Below are 27,066 nucleotides of genomic sequence, written 5' to 3'. Positions count from 1 at the left end.
ATGGTGTATGTTGGGGTGGTCCTCATTTTTAACGCACTTTTCAGATGTGTCGGTTAACCAAAACCAAAGCAATCACAAAGGCTAATCATGGCAAGTAAAAATATCTCGAAGAGCCAAGGAAAACTCAAAGCAAAAACAAGCAAACTGCCTGAAGCGCGGGAAAACGCGTGCGACCAAGTCGCAATCGGTTTTAGTTTTGAATCTGATTGGTGGAGAGAGTGGTGCGAGTTTTCTGGACCAATCACGAAGCGAAGTAAAGCAAAACCAAAAGGTAATGGTTTATCAACATCCTTTTCCACGAATACCTTAGGTAGGCCTCGCATAAAAAACGTTTCCCAACAGAATGCAAACAAATAAACACTCTGCAAAACATTGGAAGTTGTGAAATTTATTAATTTCTTATAATTCTCTTGCACTGAATCTTTCCCTACTGGGAAATAATCTATTAATTTCATTTTCTAAGGAATATTCTACACATTTTATTTTTTAACAACTTGTTATAAAATCAATCATATATCAAAATAACTTGAAAAATTTATCCCACCACTATTATATAAAATATATTCGCTTTGATATAATTTTGGTCATAAATTGCCAGCTAATCAAAATATCCTTATTGATTTAAAGCATTTACAAGTACAAATAGCATTTCAGTTAGAGGAATAAAACTTATTAATAGAAAAAAAAATGTTGGATTTATGGGAGCATTAAAACAAGATTACTCAATGCGCGCAGTAAAATGAATCCCAGTTAAAATGCTTTGGAATCATTGGCATTTACTAGGAATCCTTTGATCAAAATACGAACAGAGTAATTCCAAAAAGCATATACTTGAGAATGAGCCACTTAAAAATTGGAACCGTATGTGGATACAACTGAGAAATGATGCGAATAACAAAAGTATCTCTAGGAATTTTACCTCCCAAACATTTCACTCTCTTGGATCATTAATATTTCCAGAAAATATTGCTTGCAAGGAGCTGAAATTTTACGGATTACTAACTATAGAAAATTTCCATTGTTTCCGAGTAATTCATTTATACTCCAAGACCTCTGGGGACAAACTTGAATGCTAATGATCCAAAACGAGAACTGTGAATTATCTACAGCTTATTAGAAATCATGGAAATAAAAATCATATTTTTTCCAAAACTTTTCTTAAAATTAAATACACCTTCGACTGCATAAACAAATTGTTTTACAGCCATACCCAAATTCCATATTTGATTATCACAGATGATCTATAATACAATTTAAAAGGCTCCTAAGGATCCTTCTCCCCGCCAAACCCGACTAACATGCAACTCAATATGAGCCGCCACATTGTAATTTGTCCTACGAACCCTACCATACTTTAACCTTTTACACTCTAAGATCAGTATGCATATTTTCCACACGGTTCTCTATACATTTCCGAAGGTGCTGACAAGAAGAATTTGCTTAACAGTCCACAGCTTCTGTAGTTGTTGATTATTTTCATAATTCTCATGATTGTAATGTTTGATTCAGAGGAGATACTGTGAGGAGAAATTAGAGGGTAATCTCTCTTAGGGGTTAAAGGGTTAAAGTACTTTGCACGTGAACAGCTCTTACACGTACCAACCCCTACAAGAAATCCGTCACGAAAAGAGTGAAAGAAAGAAAGAAAGAAACAAACACTGAAAAGTTAAGTGAGCATTAGCCTGATATCACCGTTAACAAATACCCCTCAGTTGTTATACTACTGTAAGACTAGTGCCCTAAATATTCACGTCTGATTAGTTGACAGGAGATACTATATTCAATGAAAAATATGTTGCGTAGCGCAGAATTTCGCGCCAAAATAACGCGACTGCAGAATTTCCCAAATATGTATCATTTCGTAACTATCCATGTGTCAGCGAGGAAGCCATTGTTACTACTCAGCCTTGTTTGTATGGTGGCATTCAAACAATTTTAAGAGAGAATAAATAAACAATGCCACACAACACAATGACTCAGACCAACAATGGTTCCTTGAAAAACAGTGTACTATGGTATAAAATAGTTTCCTGTAAAGACCACCATCTAAATTGCGATTTGTCACTCGCACAGAATTTTGCTGAATGTCCCGCTGTAACTCAATGATGCCTAGTTTGCATCCACAACGTGCAAAATGATCTACATCTTAACTTGTTTCTCTTGCTTCTTGCTTCTTGCTTGCAGCCAAGTTAGGGCGGCAATCTCGAGAAGAGGTATTTGACGAGCTTCTGAAAGATTTCATCTCACAGTCACACTCGTTACAATGCCAATTCTCTAGCCATTGTTAGAAGGTTTCCAACGGCATTCCAGGTGGGTTTGCTACGTTTCGTCTCTTTGAAGTTCGATAGCGGCCGGTGATATCGTAAGACACGTTATCCAAATGTTCATACTTTGTTCACTCGGTGCATACATAGTGTATGTACGATCTGGAGTATCCACACAAAACAGGAACCGATTTTTGCTCTTGCCACACTTCTTGTGCTCGTACACACGGGTGATGGCCTTGCAGCTGATAGCTCCTTTGGGAATATCCGCCTAGCAAGAAAAATGACAAGATTGGTAATTCCACAATTTTCTCTACCAGCAAAACAAATCAAGTTTTTGAGTACTGAAATTATCTTATATTCACCTAAACATGTACAATCTTGATCACAAGAGTTGGAAAATTTTGCAAAGCGTAATTACTACAGAAGAAACATCATTCGAACCCGACTTTTGGTACACGCTGGAAGCCAGGTACACCGGAACTCAACGCCACTGTATTTTAAATTCTTCTTTTTCAGCGGTATTACATCGCTTCATTTAACTAACCTTTTCCGTTTCAAAGTAAGCCAAGCATTTCCTAGTTAGGTCGAGGACAAACCATCGTCTCTTCCAACTCCTTCGAACCTCTGAAAAAGACAAGCAAAACATAACAGGTTGTTTTAGCGTACCTTTGCATCTTGTTCTTTGCAGTAGAAGGGGTCGTTGGCGAAAAAAGGGAACAATTTCTAAATAACATAATTTTTCACTACAGGAAATTGACTTCAGTTCAGATGACGCCATTAACACGTAAAAGAATAACAAGGAAAAAAACTTTCAAAAGGTTTACATAAACTTCAAACAGTTTATAGTGGTTAACAGTATTGCCTGAGACGTAACTAAACCGAGCAGAGGCATGGCGAGAAACAAAACGGACGGAGTAGACCCGAGTTTGAGTGAAAGGAAGTAAAAGGGATAGCTGTTGGCGATGATCACTTGAGTAATCGCTCGGCCACCGTCAATGAGGCGTGGGTTCGATTCCCGCCCTTCTCCTGTGGATTGATCAGGATGATTGCGATGCTGAATTACACAAACGAGTAACTAACAAAAAGATATTTGAACCAATGTCTTTTTAATGCCAACATTTTTTATAACATAACTAGTAAATTTGTCTAATCAAATTCAATTGCGCGAGCGTGCTTCATATTCCTATTGTGCACGCTCATGACGTCAGCAAACAAATCCCTCGAGAAAAACAATTTTCCATCGGGTTGAAAATGTTATAAAACAAAACAATTGGTTCATACGTCAGCTGTGCGTTCATCGAGATATGAAACACTTGGGACATTTGGAGAGCACTCAAGAAGCTGGCGTGCTCTCCAAACTTCCCGCGTGCTTCATAGCTTCATATCTCGATGAACGCACGCTGACGTACGAACCAATGGTTAATTCATCACGTATCACTTTTATCGTACATTTGGTCAGCTGATGCCTGTACCAATATTTTCTGTGGTAGTTCTTTGTTTCATACAAGAATCATCCGCGAAGAGAGGTGTGTAGCGAAGTGAAGATTTTAGTTACACTTCAATTTTGAAAAGAACCTACATAAATAACGTGTCTACAGATTTTGTTGCAAATTGAATATAACTCGGCTTGTTTCTCTTCTCAAAAAAAGGGTCTATCTTTTTAGAAAATAAGGCCTGGCATCCAATCACTGCTGATTTGGCTCAAATTTAACTATCATATGCTAGCATATCAAATGCAAGGCCACTTTGAATATTTTCCAAGACTTACGTCCTTGTTTGACCATATAGCCACAGCATCGTGATTCAGTCACTATAACATCCTTCTCTGAACCAAGATCGATACCTAAACAACGATGAAAGCGAATTTACAAACACCTATAAAATTATCATTCGACCAAGGACAAATTTGGACGCAAGGAACGAGAGCTCATTTAATTTTTGATGATCCAAGATGGCTCCAACTCGTGCGTAAAGGTTTTTTCAAACGTTGCAGATAGGTAAATTTTGATGTTCTGATTAAAATAAATAATAGACAAAAAAGGAATTGCTCTTAAAAAATTAAAAATACCATTTCAAGTCTCCTCAAGGATGGCGTTTATTTTGAAACAAAAGGAATGTGTGGAAATCCTCTAAAGTGGATGGTGTGAAACGAAAGATCGATCTTTAAGTAACCTTTTTTCATCAGATAAAGACTTACTGCATTATGGCTGATAGATAGTCCTGTTAGGAGATTTTCTTACCTTCGCTGTCGAGGTACTCTTTTAGACTGTTGTATTTCTCGGAGATGGGAAGATTTCTCACATCAGTGGTAGGCTCTTTTGTGAAGACAAATACACACAAAAAAATTAAGTCAACGAATGGAGTGACAAAAGAGGTAACTTAACTTATTTATAATACCGTTCCATCTCTTCTCATTCCTTCTAGAACAGCTGATCATCTTTTTTCGTCATTATAACATTATCACGCCTTCATTATTATTACCACCACGATTAGTGTTGTATAAGGGTATATCGTACAAAACTCGAATATCATCCTAGCTGTCATGCGGCCAACATTTTTTTAAAAACATATTCTTTTTGCTCATCACAATAGTCTAATATCTCTCTAAATTCAACGAAAGAGCTCAAAGATTACCACTCTGGCTTTTTAAAGGATTCTCTGGACATTTTCGACTTTGCAACATGTAGAATACTTGTCACAAATACTGACATACAGCTTAGCTAACAAGCGAGTTCTCCACAGCTCAGTCGGTTAAGCATTCTTTATTGCGAAATCAGGAGTGCCTAAGCTGCGAGTCTTCACAAGGACTAAAAATTCTTCCGGAGTCTCTAGCTCGCTACAACTTTTTAACATATTTTTTTAAACGACTGTTGCACTCTTGACTGACTCAAGGGGATTCAGAATCAATACGGCTTCATACATGCGTCTAAACCTAATGGCCTACCCAGCCGAAGCTTGTCCCGGTTTCCAAAGCATAAAGCGATTATGAGTATTACTACTCTCCCTGGATGGGATGCCAGTCCGTCACAAGGCTCCCGCCCTGCATTTCATCAGCCTTCCCTGACCATTCGTTGGTCAGGGAACCCTTTACACTCGTGGGTGGTGAGATGCGGTTAGACTTAAGTGTGTTGCCCGAGAACAAAACACTAAACCCGACCGGGCCTCAAACCCACAGCCTTACGGACTAACATTGGGCCTTTACGGCTCACGGAAAAAACTTACCTGCATTGACAGCATTCACTATCTGCTCAGTGTAGAATTTGCTGCTCCCGACCCGTCGCAACAACGTTGTTTTCTTAGGAGCTCTTTTTTGCCGCAGATCAGTGGTCAACATATCATCCAACGAACGACTGCGTGTCATCCGCCTCCTCGGCATGGACAACGACTTCATAGATGACATCAGAGTATCCGGGTCCTCTTCGGACAGGTTAGAAGCCTCGCTTGGCCAGGTCCCGGATGCGTCAAATCCGTTATCAAGCGAACTGTTCCTGCTACCCTTCAACACGCTAAAATGATCGTTTGAACTCTTTTTTTGCAAGGCACGGTGAAGAGTAGCTGTGTGGAAGGAAAATGTAGAAGAGTAATCTTCGGAGTCCACTTCGGCAAGTTTACGAATCAAGCTGCAGTATTTTTCCTGGAGCTCCTGAAAAGACAAAATCAAGTGGGTGTCTCACTCAAAATCTGTAACCACCGTAAAATCCCAGCTATAACCCCCCCTCCCCACCCATCTTACAGGGAACAACGCACAACATTTTCAGTGTGGTCTTTTGGCCAAAAAACGGCTCTTGCAATGTTACAAGACTCACGAAACCGCTGACCACATCATTGTCTTGAGCGTGAGCGTGATTCACGCGCCCTCTCTAAGCTTAATACTTCGGAGAGAGGGTCAAATAATTATAAAAGAAAACAACAGCTTATGAGAAACATTTAAAGACCATACCATGAAATCTTGTTTGAACAACGTCACATATTATTAGACGGCCACCAAACACAGGTTGCCATAACTACCACTATGGTCGCAGCTTGGAGCAGTGCAGTTTAGAGGCCCTCTGTCTCGTCGAAATGCCTCAGAAAGTGATCAGCCACCTTCCTTGATTAAACTTGTCGAGTAGCACTGACATTGACGTTTTAAGTTATTTTGTCATCAGTGCTAGCTCTTGTCAGCCATTGAATGCTGGAGAGGATGCTGCCAGCTTTCTAGATCAATCGTAGAGCGGGTTAAAGCCGAACCGATCTCATTCCAGATTGCTTTTGACACACTAATCAAAACTGCCCCAAGTCAGAGACGTTATTCAGGAAAGGAATTTTGAGAGGGATTTAAATATGTACGCCCAAATTTTGTTACCTCGTATCTATCTTCTAGTTTCAGTGCCTCCAGCTCGGCTGCTTTTGAAGCATCGTGAACATGATCATAACGATATCGATTGACATAGAATGACGACCACAATTTAAGATAAGGTATTCTGTACAGGGGACGAAGCACTCTGGGAAAAAAAAAATAGAAACAAGCACTTATATAAGTTAAAGCAGTCAACTTTTAAGTTATAACACGAACAAAAGTTTAGGTCACGGGGAGGACACCGTCAAGACCGAAGAGCAGACACCGGCACTACTATACCTAATATCAAATTTTAAAATACGGCTTGTAAAATCATTTCTGACACGTTAAGTTATCGGTTCTTTCGAGAAACAGGCCCTTACACCCACACGTGGGTTGGTTTTGTAGTTAGCTCTTTTCCTTTCTCCTAAGCTATTTTGTCTGAATTCTCCTGGAATCCTCCCTCCATAAAAAACGCAAATTTAGATTTGACTTGGTAAAAGAGGAAAAAGACCATCAAAGGAGCAACAGGATTTGGCTTTTGACGCGAATGATTCTGAGAAGAACACGTCTAAGTTAAAGTGTATCACAGCAACCTGCCCTCAGAATGCCGTTTAAAGTCAAGTTTACAGAGAGTCCTCCTCGTATACATCTCCAGCACTCTGTCATACTTTAGTAGGAGTACCTTTTATAAATTCAAATCTGGCGCATTTCTACGGGTATAAAAATAACTCAGAGTTTTTTTAAAGTAACAAAATCCCCCCAACAAGGGTTGACGAGAGGATTTGACGCAAACGTAGAGATTTTCCTCTTGAATCTCAGCGAACTGTTTGAGAGGGCGCCAGCGCTGATTCAGGAATGAAAAGTTAACGCCCGTCCAGATTTGTCTCGTGAATTCATGTAGCGTCGTACGTTAAAACATTTTGTGAGGTGTAACCTTTGTGAGATTAAAAACTGAAGGAGTTAAAGTATCAAAATAAAAGCTGTCTTCAGAGCGAAAAAATAAATCAACACTGTTCACTGACCCCAGATTTACTAAACGGTGCTATGACATCCTTTAGAGACAACGGAAAAGGACAGTGTTGTGATTTGTTTCAAAAATACTCGATTCATGGGTTAGTTGATTAGCACTCTAGTCTTACCTCTGTTGCTGTTGTTCCTTATAACGCAAATTGATGAACTTTTCAGGGTTTGCCATGGTAGTCACGTTTAACCAGGTCCAAAGGGAAATTGTCTTATCCTCATATTCTTCCTGTTAAGAAGACAACAAACCAATGTTTTCCTTTTGAAAAATAAAGTTCTGAGTAACACGCACAATACAACTGCCTTCCATATACAAAATCATTTCACAGGTCGAATTTGTTGATAAAACCGCTAGTGAGATTTCCGCCCAGCACCCTACTATCTTAAAACAAAGCATAGTCCCCGAGGAAATCTATTGTTTTCGCCACTGTTTTCTTTGTATAGGTAATAACATGATTTCGGGAGCAATTTGATGTTAATAAGGTAATTTAGTATTATAAACTGAGTTGATAACGTAAATTGGCCACCGTAAAGATTTTAAAAGCTGACGTTTCGAGCGTCAACCCTTTGCTGCTCGAAACGTCAGCTTTTAAACTCTTTACGGTGTCCAATTTACGTTATTAACTCAGTTGATAATACTAAATTAGTTATATTCTCCCAACGACGCAGCACCACAATATCTTACCCCCTTATTCTTTGGTGTTAATAAGCACGAGTTAATATTTCAAAGACAACAAAATTGCACGAAAAATCACGTTATTACTTGTTAACAATTTACATGAAAAACACATCACAATAAATCAAAACGGACGAAATTTTAGTAGCGCGCGCTATTTGTAATTTGCACTCGTGTTACAACTTACCATGCCAACCAGAAGCGCGTAAATTTTTTAATGCATATTATTAATTCAAGAACTGTATGCATCATGAAGTAGGGGCTGTGCAGAAATTTTACAAACCGTTACCAACGTTATGAAGTTTATCTTAGGAGTCAAGTACGCTTCAGAGTCCATATCATTTTTATCTTCGTTATCATAAAGCAGGTGGATAATTGTAAGAGAATAACCTCAGTTTGAGATTATAAGGAGTAACCTTACCTTCCAAACGTTTCCTTCAAATATGCTGAAATTCGACTATGGTTTAACCCTTTATACCCTAACATCAGTATACAAGTTCTCTTTACTGTTCTCCTCACATTTCCTTTAGTATTTACAGGGAGAATTTGTTTAACAATCAATCGCAATCATTTCCTGTATTCCCGTAACCTTAATATTTGATTCAGGGGGGATACTGTTGTAGAAATTAGATGGTTATCACCCCTAGGGGTTAGAAGGTTAAAACACTTCTCTATCAGACAGGTTACTATGGAATCTCAAAGTAAGATAGGAACTTAATTTTTAAACATACTTAAAGATAAAAAGTACAAAACTTCTGAATCGTAGTCTTTCTTTAAACACGTGACAGAAAAAATACACACTGCTGTAAAAAATTGAGCGTCGACATACAAATAGATGAGGCTTGAAGCTACGTACCTCTTCTCTCTCGCTTTCTGCGTTGGCAATGAACGTTCCAAATCGCGAGGAATAAACGTGTTCTGCAATTACCTAAAACAGAAATAAGTGCAGTGAGGACAAGGTATAACTTATCAGGTATCAGCACCGTCCAACATTGGAAAAAGGCTGAAACTTCCACAAAGGCCGTGTAGTGAAAGACACATGAACAACTCTTGGTCTCTGTTTATCAGTTAGTTGGAGAGATACTTGAATGCGAGAATAAAAACGCCCATGCACTTGGTGGAGAAATACACTGCAAACCAGCGCGTGCATCAATGCTGGTCATAACAACTGCGCGAGATATTCACTCAAGAGGTCTGCTGCGAGCGTGGAGATGGCAACTTTTTGTGTAAATCTTTGGTCGCAGCAAAAGGTCGCATAATTTCCAACTGGCTTGAATTAGCACAACTTGGCATTGCCTGTTGACCCTTTCCCTCTCAAGATCTCATTAGTAATTCTCCTCGTCGCCTGCCATCAATTCTCATAAGGTTGGTTTGGAAAACTCTGTATTGCATCATTTTATAACCCCCTTATTTTTATTTTTCCTCATTCTCGTCACAAGTCTGCTTGATTTAACAAATAGAGAAGCCTTGACTGTGCTCTGTTCTGTTGTAAAGCACGCAGGAAGCGGCTAGAGAACGAAAGAAGTGTAGGGAGAAACACGAGACGTAGTCGAGTGTTTCTCCCCACTTCTTGAGTGCTCTAGCCGCTTCCTAATCGCTTTACAACAGAACAGAGCACAGTCAAGGCTTCTCTAATTGTTTTATAATAAATAATCCGTTAAATTCCCCAAGAATTACTTTCAATTTTCAAAACAAATCTTATTTCCAAAGCGAACAACAGTGTCGTCAGCATGCTCTATACTCTCATAAAGCACGCTACAATAAGCCAATCAGAATCCCTGTTAGAATGGTTCAAATAATCTGATTGGCTGTACAAGACTAAAGCTGTCAAAAATGTCAAACCATCAAAGCTCATATTCTGCAATAGTTTACAAACTAAAATAGCTCGGCATGTCGAATTTAACACTTTTACCTGAAGTTTTTTAGTTTCTAATGCAGGATCTGAAAGTGAAATGTTCAGTGAAATTCGGCCCAATCGTGGCTCACAAAAATACGCAAGTTATTTCACATGACAAGTAGAAAACAAACTGTTCAAGGCGAGTGTATTATGAATGAACAACAGCCGAATTCACTAAGAAATGAAGATCGCTCGGAATGACAGCGTCATAAAACTCGGTTGCAGTGACTGATCTGGCCTTCCACTCAACGCATCGGAAAGGTAATCAGGGCAAGCTCTTATTTTTTCACTCGAAGGGTAGTCGATTTAGTTCCTGAGGCTTGCTCCATTGCGATGATCGAAGATCGCCATGATTAGCTAGCCGCGATAGACCTTAAGTCGCTCTGACACCGTCATGATTAGTATGAATTTTAACAGTTATGCCAGGTTATATTTTTCATCATTCCTGTTTTTTTCTGTTTGAAATCGAAACTTTATATTATTATACAAGTGTTAGCTGTGTTTGATTTTTATTACCGTACGTAAACTCGCAATCTAACTGGGCGTGAAAACCGTTAAAAAAAACTCGGACTGTCTATCTTGTTTTATCTTTGAGGATTTTTGTCTCTGCTCACGTTACAGTAACGTAAATTACTGCGCCTGGCATTTTTGCAAACCTTTGCTCGCTTGTTCCGAAATTTCACTTTCAATTAACGAAAGAAAAGCTAGAAAGAAGTCCTGGAAAAGGTCGGACATAGTACGATTTGGCAGATGGCGTGACAGCTTTAGCTCAGTTCTATGCTCTATACTCTCATAGAGCACGCTCTTTCAACCAATGACAGTACGTGTTATATCCAAGCTTTATTATAATTAACAGATTAACAAATTAACTAATTAAACTGATTAATTAATTTATTAATTTACTAATTAATTAATTAACTAATTAAACTAATTAACAAATAGTTCCCTACACTTCTTTCGTGCTCTAGCCGCTTCCTGCGTGCTTTATAACAGAACAGAGCACAGCCAAGGCTTCTCTATTTGTTTTATAATAAAGAATCCATTAAATTCCCCGAGCATTGCTTAAAATTTTCAAAACAAACTTTATTTCCAAAGCGAACAACAGTGTCGTCAGCATGCTCTATACTCTCATAAAGCACGCTACAATAAGCCAATCAGAATCCCTGTTAGAATGGTTCAAATAATCTGATTGGCTGTACAAGACTAAAGCTGTCTAAAGTGTCAAACCATCAAAGTTAAAAAACCATCAAAGTTCACCTTCTGCGATAGTTTACAAACTAAAATAGTTTGGTAGGTCGAATTTAACACTTTTGCCTGAAGTTTTTAAGTCTCTAATACAGAATCTTGAAGTGAAATGTTCAGTGAACTTCAGCCGAATTATGGCTCATAAAAACACGCGAGTTTTTTCACATGACATGGTAGAAAACAAACTGTTCAGGGCGAGTGTTTTTTGAATGAACGACAGCCGAATTCACCGGAACATGAAGATCGCTCGGGATGACCGCGCCGCAAATCTCGGCTGCAGTGACAGATGTGACTTTCCTCAACGCATCGGGAAGGATATCAGAGCAAGCTCTTATTTTTTCACTCGAAGGGCGGCCGATGTAGTTTCTGAGGCTTGCTGTGATGACCGGAGATCGCCATGATGAGCGAGCCGCGATGGACTTCAGCATGATCATATTCGCTCAGACACCGTCATGATTAGAATGAATTTTTAACAGTTATGCCAGTTTGGTTATATTTTTCATCATTTCTATTTTGTTCTGTTATGTTTTTGAACACTGAACTTTATATACTATATGAGTGTTAGCTGTGTTTGATTTTTATTTCCGTACGTAAGCTTGCAATCTAACTGAGCGTGAATCAATCTTTAAAACCTCGAATGTCTATTTTGTTTTTCCTTTGAGGATTCTCGTATCTGCTCACGTTTTAATAACGTAAATTACGGCGCCTGGTATGTTTACAAACCTTTATTTGGTTCTTCTGTTGCTACTTGCCGGCTCGCTTGTTCCGAAATTTCACTTTCAAGTATCGGAAAAAAGCTAAAAGGAAGTCCCGGAAAAGGTCGAACATAGTACAGTTTGGCAGATGGCGTGACAGCTTTAGCTCAGCTCTATGCTCTATACTCTCATAGAGCACGCTCTTTCAACCAATGACACCGCGCGTTATATCCGAACTTGATTATAAATTGTATTGGTATTGTAGGAAGAAATTCTGACTTGGCCACTGATGGGAGTTAAAGAACAAGTGCCAATTTGCAGCTTGACCCTCACGATAAGAGCACACGAAGGTCGCGATGATAGCAAGAGAAAAACGCATTCCACAATAACGACGATTAACGTACAGTGCCTTACATCTTACCTCAAGTAAAAGGCTGTTAAACTCGAATGAGAATGGAAACTGTTGAAGGACCTGCAAAGACAGAATCGTCGTTTTTTATCAGTCTGTTCCATGCTCAGTTTGGAAAACGGAGCGTGATAGTAAATGGCGTGCTAGTTGCAGCGGAGGGAAAAAAAGGAGAGTCACATAGCGAAGAAATCGTATGGCTTTCTTGACCAATCAACTCTACTTAAACTCCAGGTTGACCAATCCAAGCTCCCTTATACCTTTTTTTGTCTGTTTTCAGGTCGTAAGGAGTGACTTAAATAAGTGCAATATATCATGCGACCATCGGCCACTTTACCTGCCAAACACAGTCCAACCATTGAAGAAACACCGGACTGTAATCATCATGAGCCTGCGGGGACATGGTACGGGAGTAAAATTTGTGACCAAATGATAACCATTCCTTTTGAATCAAGATCTGGATAAAAGGAGACAAATCAGAAGTGAGTTACACCTAACAAAATGTAAATAAGTGAAGTTGGCAAGCAGATTTGACAAAATTGGATGAGATTTGATGGTCTGGTGGTTAACTTGCTGGAAAAGTCTGGTTTCAAGCACCAGCTATAGTTATTGTGTCGTGTTCTTGTGCAAAACAAAAACGTCACGCATATGGGCATGCAATTAAGCCCTCTTAGCATCGCTTTTGAGAGAAAATTCCATTGTTTTTAAACGTTTTATCGAGGCTAGAAAGGCTAATTCACAGGAATATAGAAGAGGAGCAATTAGACTTGCCGTATATGAAAAATTTATTTGAACAGTAAAAAAGCTACTGTTTAGGGTTGAATAACTTAGTAGAGACAAGGCAAGGACGGCGAACAAACCTGAAAGCCAGCCACTGTCCTATAAAAAGGATCCAGCAACAACTGAGAAAGACTTGTCACCTGACAAACGATAACCCAATAAATAATATGAACCACTGAATATAAGCAACGTTATTTTCAATTTCCATGGAGTGAGCGAGGAGAAAATACCACAACAAAATTAAGTGAAAAAAAACCAAACTGTTTTCTCATTTTGTAACGAAAATTGATGTAGAATTGTCACCAAGGGGCAATAATGCATCTGATATGACGGCCCTGGAGAAAGTGATCTACAAAATGATTGGACGTCTTTGACAAGAGACCAAATTTGTTTTAGGTGGCTAAGCTTGAAATTTTGTCTCTATTCACTCGCTGGGTGCGCATAATTTAATGAAAAGTTGCTTCTGAAATGTAGTGGGATGCAACACAAGAGAACCGATGGTGGATTTAAGTATATTGGTATAAAATAAACAGAAAAAAACCCTGACAGTGTCAGTCAATGCACATTCAGATAACTGCAGGTCAACGCAAACACAGGCACACATTCATTTGCGTTCATTTGTAACTCCAACTTGGATTATCTGAGCCTAAGAGGAGTTGCATTACTTTTGGGAACTTTTGCCTGAATTTAGCAAAATCGCCATTTATAACATGAAAATCTTCGCCATCTTCCACAATCCTCGTCATTGTTTTAATCTACTATAACGTCTTTACTGTTTATCCATAATAGCAGACTATTTTTAAACTTAGTCTGGTTTCCAAATGGCAGAAAATTGACTCAAAACATGAAGATTAGCGCCTGTCATTGAAAACACACCTGAGCTGTTCTGTCCATTCCGTCTTCATAACTGATCATAACAGATGACTTGTCACAATCCATAGCAACTGAAATGTGAGTGGCTGTTTTGAGCAGCTCGCTGACTTGCATCAACCAATCACAATCATCCAGCGCAGAAAGCCATTTACTGTCATCACTGGAGGGTCAAAGTAATGCATTAGAGTGACGTAAAATGCAGTAACATGGATGGATTTCACACAAAAACACAACCCATTGTGACTTGACCGCTTTCCCGCGCTAAAGGAAGGTTGAATGTATTGCTTTAACCTCTCACAATATGATACTTTCCTTTGTTCTTATTTCCTGTTATGATCACTTTGGTTTTAGTTTTACGACGCTGGATCAAAAAGAGCTCCATTAAAACCAGAAAAAACCAACAAGATAATTCGGTTTTATCAACTGAGTTGATGATGCGAACTGGCCACCGTAGATAGATTCTGAAGCTAACATATCGAGCGTCAGCCCTTTGTCAGAGCGAAAGGGAAAAACAATAGGAATTGGAAAAACAACAGACATAGAAACTGACAAGGAGCAAACACTCAACATTCTCACCTTCTGTTTGCGAGAACTGCTTGAAGTTTGTACGCACTCTGTTTCACAGATTTGATATCTGGTATTCCCTCAGCATACATAAACTTGATGTTAGGATAATAGAAAGCTGAGACAAGAGAACGCAAAAAAAAATTATTATTTGATGTCTGCGTTAACTTCTGAGTAACCCTCTCATAATCAGACGTTTTTGCTTACTTAGGGTTACAACTGAAGCTGTAATAAATATAACAATACGTGAAATTTGTATTAAAATCAGAAATAGTATAAGACGACGAGAATGTAGCGATTTGAGTACAAAATCATCATTGAAAGCAAACATCTTCTTGTAAAATTACCAATAAAATTTGGATGCCATGGAAATGTCAATTCACACCAAACAGAAATTGACCCAAACAAATTATCACATGAATGTTGTTCATTTTTGAAAATCAGAGTACCATCCCCTTCTTTGCTGCATATAATATTAAGTGTGCAGAGGTCATTTTAGATCTGCAGTTTAAGTGTTACATCAGGGGGAGATGACTTACTCTCGCCTTCCTGTGGAGTGAGCTGTCCTGTCATTTGAGTCACTTGTTGAGAAGAGTTCAGTAACCCTCCTCCTGACTGTCTTATTCTAAAGCAGAAGACAACATCGGTTACCAACAATTTAAAAATTCGATTACGGGCGCCGCCATTTAGAAAAACAAATTGCGGAAACCACAAGGCTCAGGAGGAGACAATAACATTTAATTTTTTTAATTTATATTTCCTTTTTGGCTCTTCCCAGTTTCGAATTAGAGCAATCAAAGTCATTTGATTACTCTTCATCTACAATTTTACGTACTGTTCAGTGAAAACAACCAGTTTTTCTGTAGCAGCTTCACTAAGTGCGCTGACTGTTACAAGATACTTCTCATCTGCTGGGCAACGCGAGTCTTTAAGGCCTCTGCAAGAAACAATTCGAACAAAATTAGTGACTTGAAGCAAAAGCCAAGAGATCTTTTTTCTAGGACGTGCTACAGATATTTTTTCTGCAACATTTACTTCAAAACGCTAAAAACTGAGGCTCCCCCCGAACGCAATCTCCAAACCGTCTTCCTCAGTTCCCTGAGGATACACTATTTCCTTTGAATGAAACAATTTAAGGACACATCGACAGTCCCTTACATTAATCAATGTTCCAACATTTCACTTTACACTGACGATCTAAAGGATTCCTCTCACAGAAAGGCAGCATCTCAATGCCCAGACCTTACAACCCGGAAACTCCCAAGATTTGATCTGTAATTCTCTCTTCAAGTTCCTGCACATTTCTTGTACATCAGTTATGTATCACCAGATTGTTGGATAAGATGTGTTGATATTGTAAGAAATGAAATGTTAACTAATGACACATGTCAAATGAGCATGTGTCAATCAAATACCACTGTTCGTACCTTCTGAACAATGCTGCAGGAGACCTTAACATGACTGCACCGCAATTGATATGTCTCCAGCAAACTACTGGGAAACATCCTTCTCCTCTGCAATAAGAAATAAAAACTCTGAGATAACGGAAAAATTACTCCTGGTCCTAGAAATTCCAGGATTCAAGCCAAGTTTGCCATCAAGAGCAGTTGCATGAACAGAGGGTCTAATTAAATACACTGCCGACCATCAATTATCTACCTGTGAACGTCAGCTATTTCAGTTAACTCCTCCTTTGTCACTGAAATCGGCACAACCACTTTTGCTGGATAGTGTAAAGGCCGTGTTCCTTCTGGAACAAGAATAAGAGGTTTTAAAACTAAATTTATAACTAAAAATTTCGTTATAAATAAATTTAGCCTTATTTACTTGAAAGTGGTAGATAAACGAGGTATTTCTTTTAGTAGTTACATGAAGAGTACACAAGGAAATTCTTTTGGACGTGTACTCACTGTGAATTTGCCAGTTTCCAGTATGGAATAACTTGAGTCGGTCACACTCAACTGCAAAAAATTACAACACATAATACTTTCAAAAATGCGAATTTAATTAATTAATGATGTATGGGAAATTTGTGTTCTGTATGTTTATTTCCGTCATCTTCGAAAGTCTTAAATGAATTCCATGCAAAGAAAGCTCTCATAGTCATTAAAACATTTTGGCAATGATTACTATCATGAGTCCCATTTTAATGTCGCATCCAACACTGACTGCAACGCCTCCTTTGAAAATCTAATAGTTAAAAGTCCCATATTCTTTAGCCTTGTCACACCCAAGATCTAAAAGGTAATTCTCCTTACCGTCTGCCATACAATTCTTATGATGTTAGTGTGGGGAATACTGGGTCAACTAATAATCCCCTGATTGATATTTCTCTTTATTCTCATCACTTGTAAGGAGATATTCAGTCTTGGTCACCCGTGGCAGTTAAAATGTGAGGGATAAAATCAAACCTATGAGGATTTGTGGGGTGATTACTTTAGGAAATGATAGATATGAAAATAGTCCATTTACCTTCAAACTTATAGAAGTTGGGAGCATCTTTACTGTCCAAAATAGTACATGACGTAGGCAGAATGATGGAGCTTTTATAAGTAAAGGCAAATAACTTAGAAAAATCCTGCAAGAAATGAAAAAACTACCGTTACATAATACCATGCTCTAGCAGAGGATGTTTAAAGATTGTTATTAGTTCATTTTAAGGTGATTCCTCAGTATCACACTGAGCAACCTGTGTCGCACATAAAAAATATCAAAAATCAGGTGAATAGGCATGCCTGCAATCAGTTTAGAGCAAGCACAGAAACCCACTTTTTTATTGTAGTTTTCAAAACAGACTTTGGTAGGGAACATTTTTAATATGAAAAGTTTTAAAAAACCTTTGATAACTTTTTTTGTCTGAGGAATCATCTTAAGTTTGCTTAAAACTGGGAACAACCGCTTTCCCTCTTGGTCACTTTTAAACAAGGGCAATTAAAAGAAAATCCACAACTGTTTGAAAGGGAGGTGTTAGTATCGCAATAATGAATAATAAAATTCTGAAATAATAATGAAAAGTAAAATTATTTTGAGGTGCTTATTAAGATACTTTCAATTGCTTCAACTCTTTTGTCACTGACTGCATTCCTGCATTCTTAAAACATTGTAAATGCTTTAAGTGATACCTGATCATAACAATTCAGCTTCAAGGCGGAGATACTAATTTCATCAAAGAGCCATTTAAAAACAGACCAAAAGTTAGAGGAAGAGATAGTCTCTTTAAAGAAGTTGTGCTACTTCTTGGAAAGAGCAGATAAGATAACTTAGAGCTAAATGTATCTCCTTCTGTGTAAGAAAGTGATGTTGTACTGGTACACTGGTACACCAGTACTACTCAAACATCAAACTTCCTGGTGGTCTTGCAATTAAGAGACATGTTATTGAGACACTTATTGAAACGAGTGTGCTTCTTGAAAAGGCCAGGGTATGTATCGGAAAGAGCTCCATAAAATTAGTTGGTACACAAATTACCACTTACTATTTTTGAAGTTTGGAGAATGATTTTCATAACAGCCTCTGCATCAATTGTGGTCATAAGACCTGGACAGAACTAAAAAAGCACAATATATTAGACTTTGAGTTGAAAATAAAATATATGTACATGTTTAAAGAAGTTCCATATACAACTTATGCTGTAGTCAATTGATACAAAAGCTACTGTAGTAGGTATGTATCCCTGTAGTGTGTGTATGAACTTGCTATAATTTGCTATAATTTGACACGCTGACCTGGTTCAGCTTAAAAGGTGGTTTAAATGGGGGCTTTTATTAACAATAACAAGGCCAGACCACGATACCAGGAGCTACATGCTGTATGGTCCCTATTTTGTACAGAAAGGACCTATAGTTTATTGTCCTTATCCAAGAAGATTACTGCAACAATGATTAACCATTTACACATATCCTAGCAAAGGCAGTACATTCTCCTCAGTTAATTTAAGATCCTGAGTGTTGGTCCATTCTAAGGCTGAAACCCTCAACCTCCCCCACTACAGCCTGGTGCTCTTCAACGTGAGCTAACCAAGCACATAGTAAGAGCTGCAAGGATCATTTTTCCCAGTAACTGAGTTACAGCTAGAATACAATGCACTTACCCTATGTGATTGAATGTTGCTACAGAAAATTTCAAATCCATCCAACAAAAACATTTGTTTGTCTTTTGGCAAGTTCTTCTTGGAGAACTTCTTAATGTCAAAAATACTTGAAAGAGGAATGGACACTTCCACTTCATAACTATGATCTGTTTGATAAAAATAAAAAGAGAAAATGCAAAAAGCCGTTAGCCACAATAAGCACAAGGTGACATCATCTGATCACACTGTACAACTGTATGTAATAACCCCAGGCTTTTGTACACAGGTGACCCTGGGAAACAAAAAGGAGAGTTCACAACTGTAGTGACAGTGTAAACACACTTGACACAATTATTACTGTTGCAACGCTCCCTTGTAAAAGTTGGAAGTGACAAATTTTGACTGCATGAAGAACTGCCCAAGAACATAACACATTGACCTGGCTAGGTCTTGAACCCAGACCTCTTAACCCAGAGTCCAGTGCACTGACCATTAACCCACCTTGTCTCCTACAGTAATTTATTTTGAATTTCAATACACAGCAATTATTGTTTTCTCTGATAGTAATGTTAAATGTACTTAAGATCAAGTAAGGTCAGCACAAAACAGTCACACAGAATCTAAAAGACTCTAATGGACTTTTGTTACCTGTCTCTAAACCCTTTAAATCCCAGAGGTGACTAACATGTAACTTCTCCCTAAAATATCCATACTGTATCCAGAAAATAGGTAACGAGAACACTCAAACATATCAAGTAGAAGTTGTTTATCTTGATCTAACACCAAATTCTTGCAACTAGTTCACATGGATATGTGTAGCAGCAAAAAGGGAGAATTGTCAATCTGACCTTGTGAGTTAAAGGGTTAACTGGCAAAATTTTAGAGAGTAACAGTTGTTGTACTCACCAATATGTTCAATATTTGACAGAATTATTGGCCTCAGGGTTTGTAATTTGACACTCTGTTCACAAACACCAGGAAGAGTAGCCACTGCATGGTTCTTCCCTTTCATTGACTGGCTGTGCCGCAGTCCTCTTCTCACGCCACCTGATTTTATTTTCTTAGAAATATTATGGGCACTCAACCTTAAAAAAAAACAACAACAATGAGGGCAGCCTCAGAGTAAGAACACATAAAAAATCAACACTCTGTATTCAATCCAACCTGGAATCAATGTAAAAATGACAACTCATGAATTCAATTAGTTTACCACTGTCTTTTCTTTCCATACAATTTAAAAAAAATGTATGTACTGGAGACTTGTGGCCCATTCAGCTAGAGCTTGTCCCTGTTTCCATAGTAGTTTTTACTGACTAGGAGTATTACTACAGTACTCTCTCCCAGATGGGATGCTAGTTTATTACACAGTTACCCCCAAGCTTCTCTGGTACCCATTTATAACTCTTTTTCCCAAGAACACAACACAAGTAACCCGGTCAGACCCAATCAAACCCAGACCTCTGGAACCACAATCCAATGCACTAAACAGTAGGTCATCATCTATTTTAATGACCAAGATGCTACATTAAACCACACCTTTTATTTGGTTTCCTCGGAAGAGTCGCTTCAAAATTCCTGATTGCGTGACATTTAGAGTGGCTAGGGGAGGCCTTCCTAGAGCTTGTTTGAAAGTGATGCCCTCTCCTTGCCACTTCCTCAGGATCAGCATCAACAAACTCATGTTCATCTAGGCCATGCTGCAACAAAAAAATGTTGGAAGCTTAAAATTGTTTCTCACAACAACTAACAACATACATTATCATAAACAGATCTATCTTATACATCTTTTATGGTCCATCTACCAAAACTTTAGCCAATTTAAAGAAACAGTCAAAACCAAACAAAGGCTACTCAAATCCAGCCTAAGTTATGGTTTGAAAACAAGTAGATCTAAACTTGCACATTAACTGGTGTCCCCTGATCAAGGAGAAGGTCAAATGTCACCTTCAAACCAACAGTCTTTATGTATGTCCTGTACTTCCAAGATGCAAGAGTACAAATTAGAATAATTCCATACTGAATTCAGTTACTGTAGGGTAGTTAGCTCATTACAGTAGCCACAACACGTCTTTGGTTAATTTCTTATGGTTTGAGTGGCACTAAAATTGATAGCATTACAGAGGTTTCAATAACTTCTCTATAAGGAGTTGCAGATGGTGTATGAGGCAGCTATGCTGTAAGACAAAACCCAAACATGAGAGGCTGCTCACAGGCTAAACAGAAGATGGTGAGAGGTCTTAAATGCAGTGCTACACTACCTGTAACCAGCTTCCATTGAAACTCCTGGTTTTCATTAGTATGGGTAATAAAATGATTTCTCAAGCAATATGGTGTAAACAAGCATAAGCAAATTTTTCAAAGACAACAAAATTACACAAGCCCATAGGGAAGGTGCAATTTGTAGTCTTTGTGAAAAGCCTTAGGAAGTTTCGTTATTTTATGGAAAGCTTTACAACGTTTCCTTTTGCAGCTTATACTACTGCTCCATGATATACTAACTTAACCCTTTAACTCCCGTAAGTGACCAAGAAAGAATTTCTCCTTACAACATCAATACAATATCAAGCCGAAGAGCGATAAGAATAAAGAAAAAGATCAATTATGTGATTATTAATTGATCCAATACCAAATTCTCCAAACTAATACAATAAAAATAATATGGTAAACGATAGAGAGAATTACTAATGATATCTTGATAGTTAAAGGGTTAAAATGTATTATTGAACAAGCTTGCCAGAGCATAAACTTATTTGATACTCATCACTCATGAATGTCCACTTGCATGACAACAAGCAAAGAAATAAGAAATGAGATGCTACATGTATATTCCTCTTTCTCCACTCTGTTCCACCTTCGATAACCACTAAAAACCCCTATCAGGATTTCTCTTTCCTCTTTGAATGAATTATCAATAGTTTTTTCCATACAACATTAGCTACTTTTTTATAATGATGAGAAACGCTCCCTCAAAAAAGTGTGTCTACCTTCATATGAGAACCAGCAAAAATAACTCTGTAGGTGGTGATGTGGAGTACTCCTTCTGTAATATCATCAAAGGTGTCCACACATGTTACATGATCCTGCTGTGAAATAATCTGCTCTCCAGGTAGCAAAGGTGGATGGGTGTAAAATTTTTCTTGACCACAGATCTTGGAAGGCTGAAAGAAGAGAACAAAGTGCAAACTACATCAAGGATTAAACACAGTGAGCCTCAGTTACATTTTGAGCATCTTAAACATAAAAAAATAAAGATTCCTTTTTTCCAGAAACGTTAATCCTCTTCAACTTAATGTAAACCAAACATATTGCTTTCCATTATATTTGTTGCCTGTTGATGTGTTTTCTAAGCCATGAAGAGTTTTTTTCTTTGAACTCCCAACTGAAATAATTAGAAATAAATTATTTTCCTATGATCCTTGACCAGGCCAGCCAATTAAATTAAAACTGCTGTCTGCTTGCCAAAAAATATAATTTTATGTCTAGTAGTCTTTCTAATTTGATTAAGAAAATATGGAATTAACATGTATTTGTTTAATTGAAACAAAAAAGTATTGAATGAATGCAAGTAATTATTTTGGTACTTGTGAATTACTGCTACTTCTCACAGTGTTCAGCAATATTAATACATGAGAGAATTATGAGTGGCAGTTTCTGTATTAGTAGGGAATATGTATCAATAGACAATGTTTTAAGCAACATTAATTGTATTAACTTCTTGTTAAAATCTCTTGTCACTAATTATCAGGATTACTTGAGATTAAAGAGATAAAAATGATCAGACTAGTAATATGATGCAATATTATTTTATCATTTCTACTTGCAGAAACAGGTTCCTTAACACATCAATGATAATGAAATACACACAGTGTACACTGTCCATATGGCACTCAGATCATCAGAAAACATACTTAAAGCACAATAGGCTAATATCCTCCTGACTCATTCTGACAAATTAAATTCATTTGCACATTGAGATACCAGTGTTATTTATCACTGCTTACCTCACAGCATTCCCCAACATCACACAAATAACACCTAAACACTGTGCTGCGCATCTCTGACAAGAGCAACCCAGGAAAGAGGTCATTGAAACCCTTAATTTCTTGCTCATGAACAGCAGAAATTTTTTTTGAAAATAATGCACAGTTTCTACATTATACATCTTTGTAAAATTGCATTGTAATGTCCTAGGATTATAATCTTCATTACTGCCAAAACCAACACATACATGTAGGTATTTCTGGTGTTTTTCATACACTTGGCATGTGACCAAAAAAGGAATTAAAAAAACTTGCAAAGGAAATCAGAGATAACAAACTCAGACAATCCAAACAAGACTGCACACCCTTCTACCTGCAGGAAAGGTGTTGATTAGTCTCTGAGGGATTCAAGGTCACCCAGTGTCAAGATTATGAAAAGTTAAAATTGACACCATTACAATATTTTCTTACTTTTGAAAAAACACTTGAAGAAGAAGAATGGACTTAAATTTTAACTCAACAGAAGCAAAAAATCTCTAAAACAAACATTACCCCAGTATATATCCTCTCTTTATTTCCTTGTGTTCACAATGCAATTAAAATGAATATTTAGAATGTTCAGAAATGTTGTTTTGGCTGCCAAATAAGCTAGTGGTCTGACATAATTTTTAAGCCACCTGCATACATACTATTTTTCACAAATTCTTTATAATTTTGTCAATCTTATTTCTCTTGTCTGCCCAATGTACACCAAATGTATTTCTGACCTAAGCTAGAAAAGCTAGTCTGCATTTAGAGTCAAAGTTTGCTCTTCTTTCAGATAGTGAGATTGATATTGATTTTAACTTTCCAAAAAGGCTACCTCTTTTCCATGATACATAGTAAATTTAGGGATAGTTCTTCAAAAAAAAAAAAAACTTAACACTTTGACTCCCAAGATCTTATTAACAATTTTCCTTACAGTCTGCCATACAATTCTTATTATGTAAGTTTGGAGACTTGGAAAGCAGATGATCTAAAAATCCCCTAATTTATATTCTTCTTTATTCTCTTCACTTGTCTACTTGACATCATATAGTTATTGTAGGGAGAAATTCTGTTTTGGTCACTCATGAGAATTAAAGGGTTAATAATCAATAGATGACCACAATTAACTTCAAGTGGAATTACGACCAACTCCTCATTATTTAATATTCTATTTTATTATATAGATACTGATGAAATACCAGGATTTTTCCTTTTTAAATCATATCTTCATAACGCGCAGTGAAGATACTATTTTAACTTTCACATATGAGAATATTGGTGTTGCCATGGTTACTAACATGATTAGCCAATTACAAGAGAGCTATTTTAAGATACGCTTTTGCTGTTATAGAATTTTTCTCTTCTTCATTAGAATTTTGACTTTTTGGAACAGAAAATATAAGTATTATTGTCTTTATTTCTCCTTTATAACTTTATATCCGAGTTCCATAACATTTTTGTGACAAGCATTTTGGTGACCATTTTAATTGCACTATTTTGCTGTTTCAAAAATGAATAAAAAAAAGTTGTCTTTTGTGTAGGAATTTCATCAGACTAGTATCTATAAAATAAACAGAACATTACATGGCCGCTTTGAGATATGAATATTATCTTCTAGTGCTGTATCTGTATGAAACATCTAACCAGGCATTTAATTTTGCCTTAACACTTTAACTCCCAGGATCTTATTAGTAATTCTCCCTACTGTCTACCATATAGTATTTGTGATGTTAGTGTGGAGAATTTGGTATTGGATCAACCAATAATCCCCTAGTTAATATCTTTTTTTATTCTCATTACTTGTCTGCTAATATTGTATTGATTATTGTAAGGAGAAATTCTGTCTTGGTCACTTATAGGAGTTGAAGGGTTAAACTGACGATTGATCTCATGACAACTTCATTCTCCCTTTGTCATGTTAACCCTTTGATCCTTAAGAGTGGCTTGCATCTAATTTGTCCTCACATCATAACCCCTGAATCTTACACATTACTGCCACAAGAATAAAGGAAATGATCACCAACTAAAGAAGTTTTGTTGTTCAACAAATTCTCCTTGTCAGCACCTTAGGAAATGTATAGGGAACAGTATGGAGAATATACATACTGATGTAAGGGTGTGGAGGGTTAAATCATTTTACTAAGAACAGTGATTGACTTTCACTCTGAACAATAATGATTAGGATCCATAGGAAAAGCACCACCAAAAATTAAACATTAAAAAAAACTCTTCTTCTGACATGATTTTGTTCACTAGTACCAACACTGTCATCTAGCCATTGTCAATATCTCTTTAATCTGTACATATATCTGTTTATCTGTGATACAAAGCTCATTGGAATTGCCAGACACTCAATTTTTATTCCAGCTACATGTGTTATAAAGATCACCAAAGAAATCATGTCAAGTAAGGTATTATAGTTTGTTCACATACTTGTAGCGATTTCTTTAGTACAGTAGCTTGAGTGTAGATGACGTAAAAGTATGAGCAGTATGATTCATTCTAAAGTTAAGTCTTGTCAAGAATTTCTAAGCTGTGTAGCAAGCTATAGTAGGCTTGAATTAGGCTATCAGCTGAAATTTCAAGTGAGGTAGCTCAAAAATAAAATTTGCTAACCAACGATAGCTGGCCGAAAATCCAGCCAGTGATCACCCCTTTTTTAATAGGTGAATTTTGCTAGCAGTTGGTGCTTAAGGACAATGTTTCTGTGAGTAGAGCAGGTGGCAATTGTCACTGACATGTATAACCGACTAACCCTATTTATTATCATATTTCCAATGTTAATCAGAATAATCCAACTTGAAATAAAAAATCAATGCATTCCTGCAAAAAGGAATCTAAAGATGGAGAAACTGACATTGAGCACATCTCTGTTTACTAAACTACAAACAACAGTAAATGTTGTGATGCTATTTTTAAGGATTTTCTATTGTGTGAACTTCAAAAAATAATTTGTAGTTTGAAAAGGAAATCAGTTGTCAAAGTTTCCTCCCTTATGAAAAAAAGGTAAAATAACTTTCATTCTTCCTACAACAAACAGCGTACACTCAAACATCTAACAAACCAAACAGCCTTTAAACCTCAGGATAGCACAATAAACTATGCAATGAAAAGAGAGGATGTAACCTGGTTTTAGCTCTTTTTTAAATAACAATACAAATAAAAAATAAATATTAAGTTAGTTTTCAGCTGTATGGATTATCCCACACTGAGCACAAGAATGGCTGAGGCCAAGCATTTTCAGTTTGGGATAAACTTGTTTAAAACTACTGCTAAATCGTGGTTTTCAATAATAACAATTGTAAATTCCGCCTGATCACCTAACTAAATAATTCATTGTTTGAATAACTGCTTGACTTCTATTAGATCACATGTATAATACTTCAGAGCAATGGAATTTTCTACTCCTGTAAAAACTTGCAATTCACATATTTCCATTTAAATATGAATAATTTTCAGTGTTGCGCGACAGTAAGAAAATGAAAGTTACTGTCTCAGACTTTACATAATACAAAATCGAAGGGTTATCAACCACTATTAATCATGTCAGAACCCAATATTGTCCAGAACTAAGCCACCCATAGAATATACATGTATCGTTCATGTAATCACTCAACTGGCTAATTTAAGAAACAATGATGTTTTTAGATCACGCAGAAAAACTAGTCATGTTCAAAAATAAATTAAAATCGTTCAGTTGGAGCTTCGCGAATAGGCTATTGCTGATTTGAGCTAAAAATATAACATGTCACACCACTTTTCCGTTATTGCGAAAAATATTTAGACAACCTAAAAACTTAAGTGTATGATTTTGAGTTCCACGATTGACAATCGTCAGATAACACAAACTAACCCTCACTTCAACAGAAATGAACTCCTGCAGTGTATTGGTCTTTGTTCCTCAATATACGTAGTTTAGTTTAAAACATTAGTTTAAAACATTAGTTTTAAACAGTTGTCTCTAATATTTTACTTACCGATACGTTTGACGAAGGCGCTTCATTGAATATCCTTAATAGCTGATCTGGCGTGATAGAGGTCCTTTCCATACCCTTCTTGCAAACTAATAAAATTCATCGAAGGCCAACTACGACTTCCGTTTTCCTCAACACCTCTAACCTTCCGCCATAACTCTCTCGAAGACATTAATCACGTGACACAAATAAATCAGAGTTCTTACAGAGATTCCAATTGGACAAGTTAAAACAACCAATTGGAAGAGCTGTTGTACTCTGACTTTTTCGAG

General features: G+C 37.2%; 1 protein-coding gene across 2 annotated transcripts; it reads right to left on the bottom strand.

The window, feature by feature from the left end:
• Positions 1-391: 391 nt before the first annotated feature.
• Positions 392-26,944, bottom strand: LOC131775022 (uncharacterized). Of its 2 annotated transcripts, none has more exons than XM_059091121.2 (25): positions 26,798-26,944; positions 21,798-21,971; positions 20,350-20,510; positions 19,720-19,898; positions 18,835-18,980; positions 18,220-18,291; positions 17,217-17,322; positions 16,655-16,705; positions 16,404-16,494; positions 16,172-16,258; positions 15,580-15,681; positions 15,284-15,369; positions 14,757-14,862; positions 14,184-14,340; positions 13,388-13,447; positions 12,865-12,984; positions 12,543-12,593; positions 9,141-9,212; positions 7,728-7,837; positions 6,613-6,751; positions 5,490-5,910; positions 4,508-4,582; positions 4,036-4,110; positions 2,812-2,891; positions 392-2,535 (listed from the first exon to the last, which is right to left on the bottom strand). In XM_059091121.2, the coding sequence occupies exons 1-25, from the start codon at positions 26,867-26,869 to the stop codon at positions 2,320-2,322; spliced, it is 3,009 nt and encodes a 1,002-aa protein (XP_058947104.2). In that variant the 5' UTR covers positions 26,870-26,944; the 3' UTR covers positions 392-2,319. The 2 variants fall into 2 exon arrangements, with proteins under 2 accessions (XP_058947104.2, XP_058947105.2); XM_059091122.2 differs by having other exon boundaries at positions 16,404-16,491.
• Positions 26,945-27,066: the final 122 nt, after the last annotated feature.

Source organism: Pocillopora verrucosa, chromosome 7 (genome assembly GCF_036669915.1).
Source record: "Pocillopora verrucosa isolate sample1 chromosome 7, ASM3666991v2, whole genome shotgun sequence".
Classification (NCBI taxonomy): Eukaryota; Metazoa; Cnidaria; class Anthozoa; order Scleractinia; family Pocilloporidae; genus Pocillopora; species Pocillopora verrucosa.
This window is presented reverse-complemented; position numbering and strand designations above follow the sequence as displayed.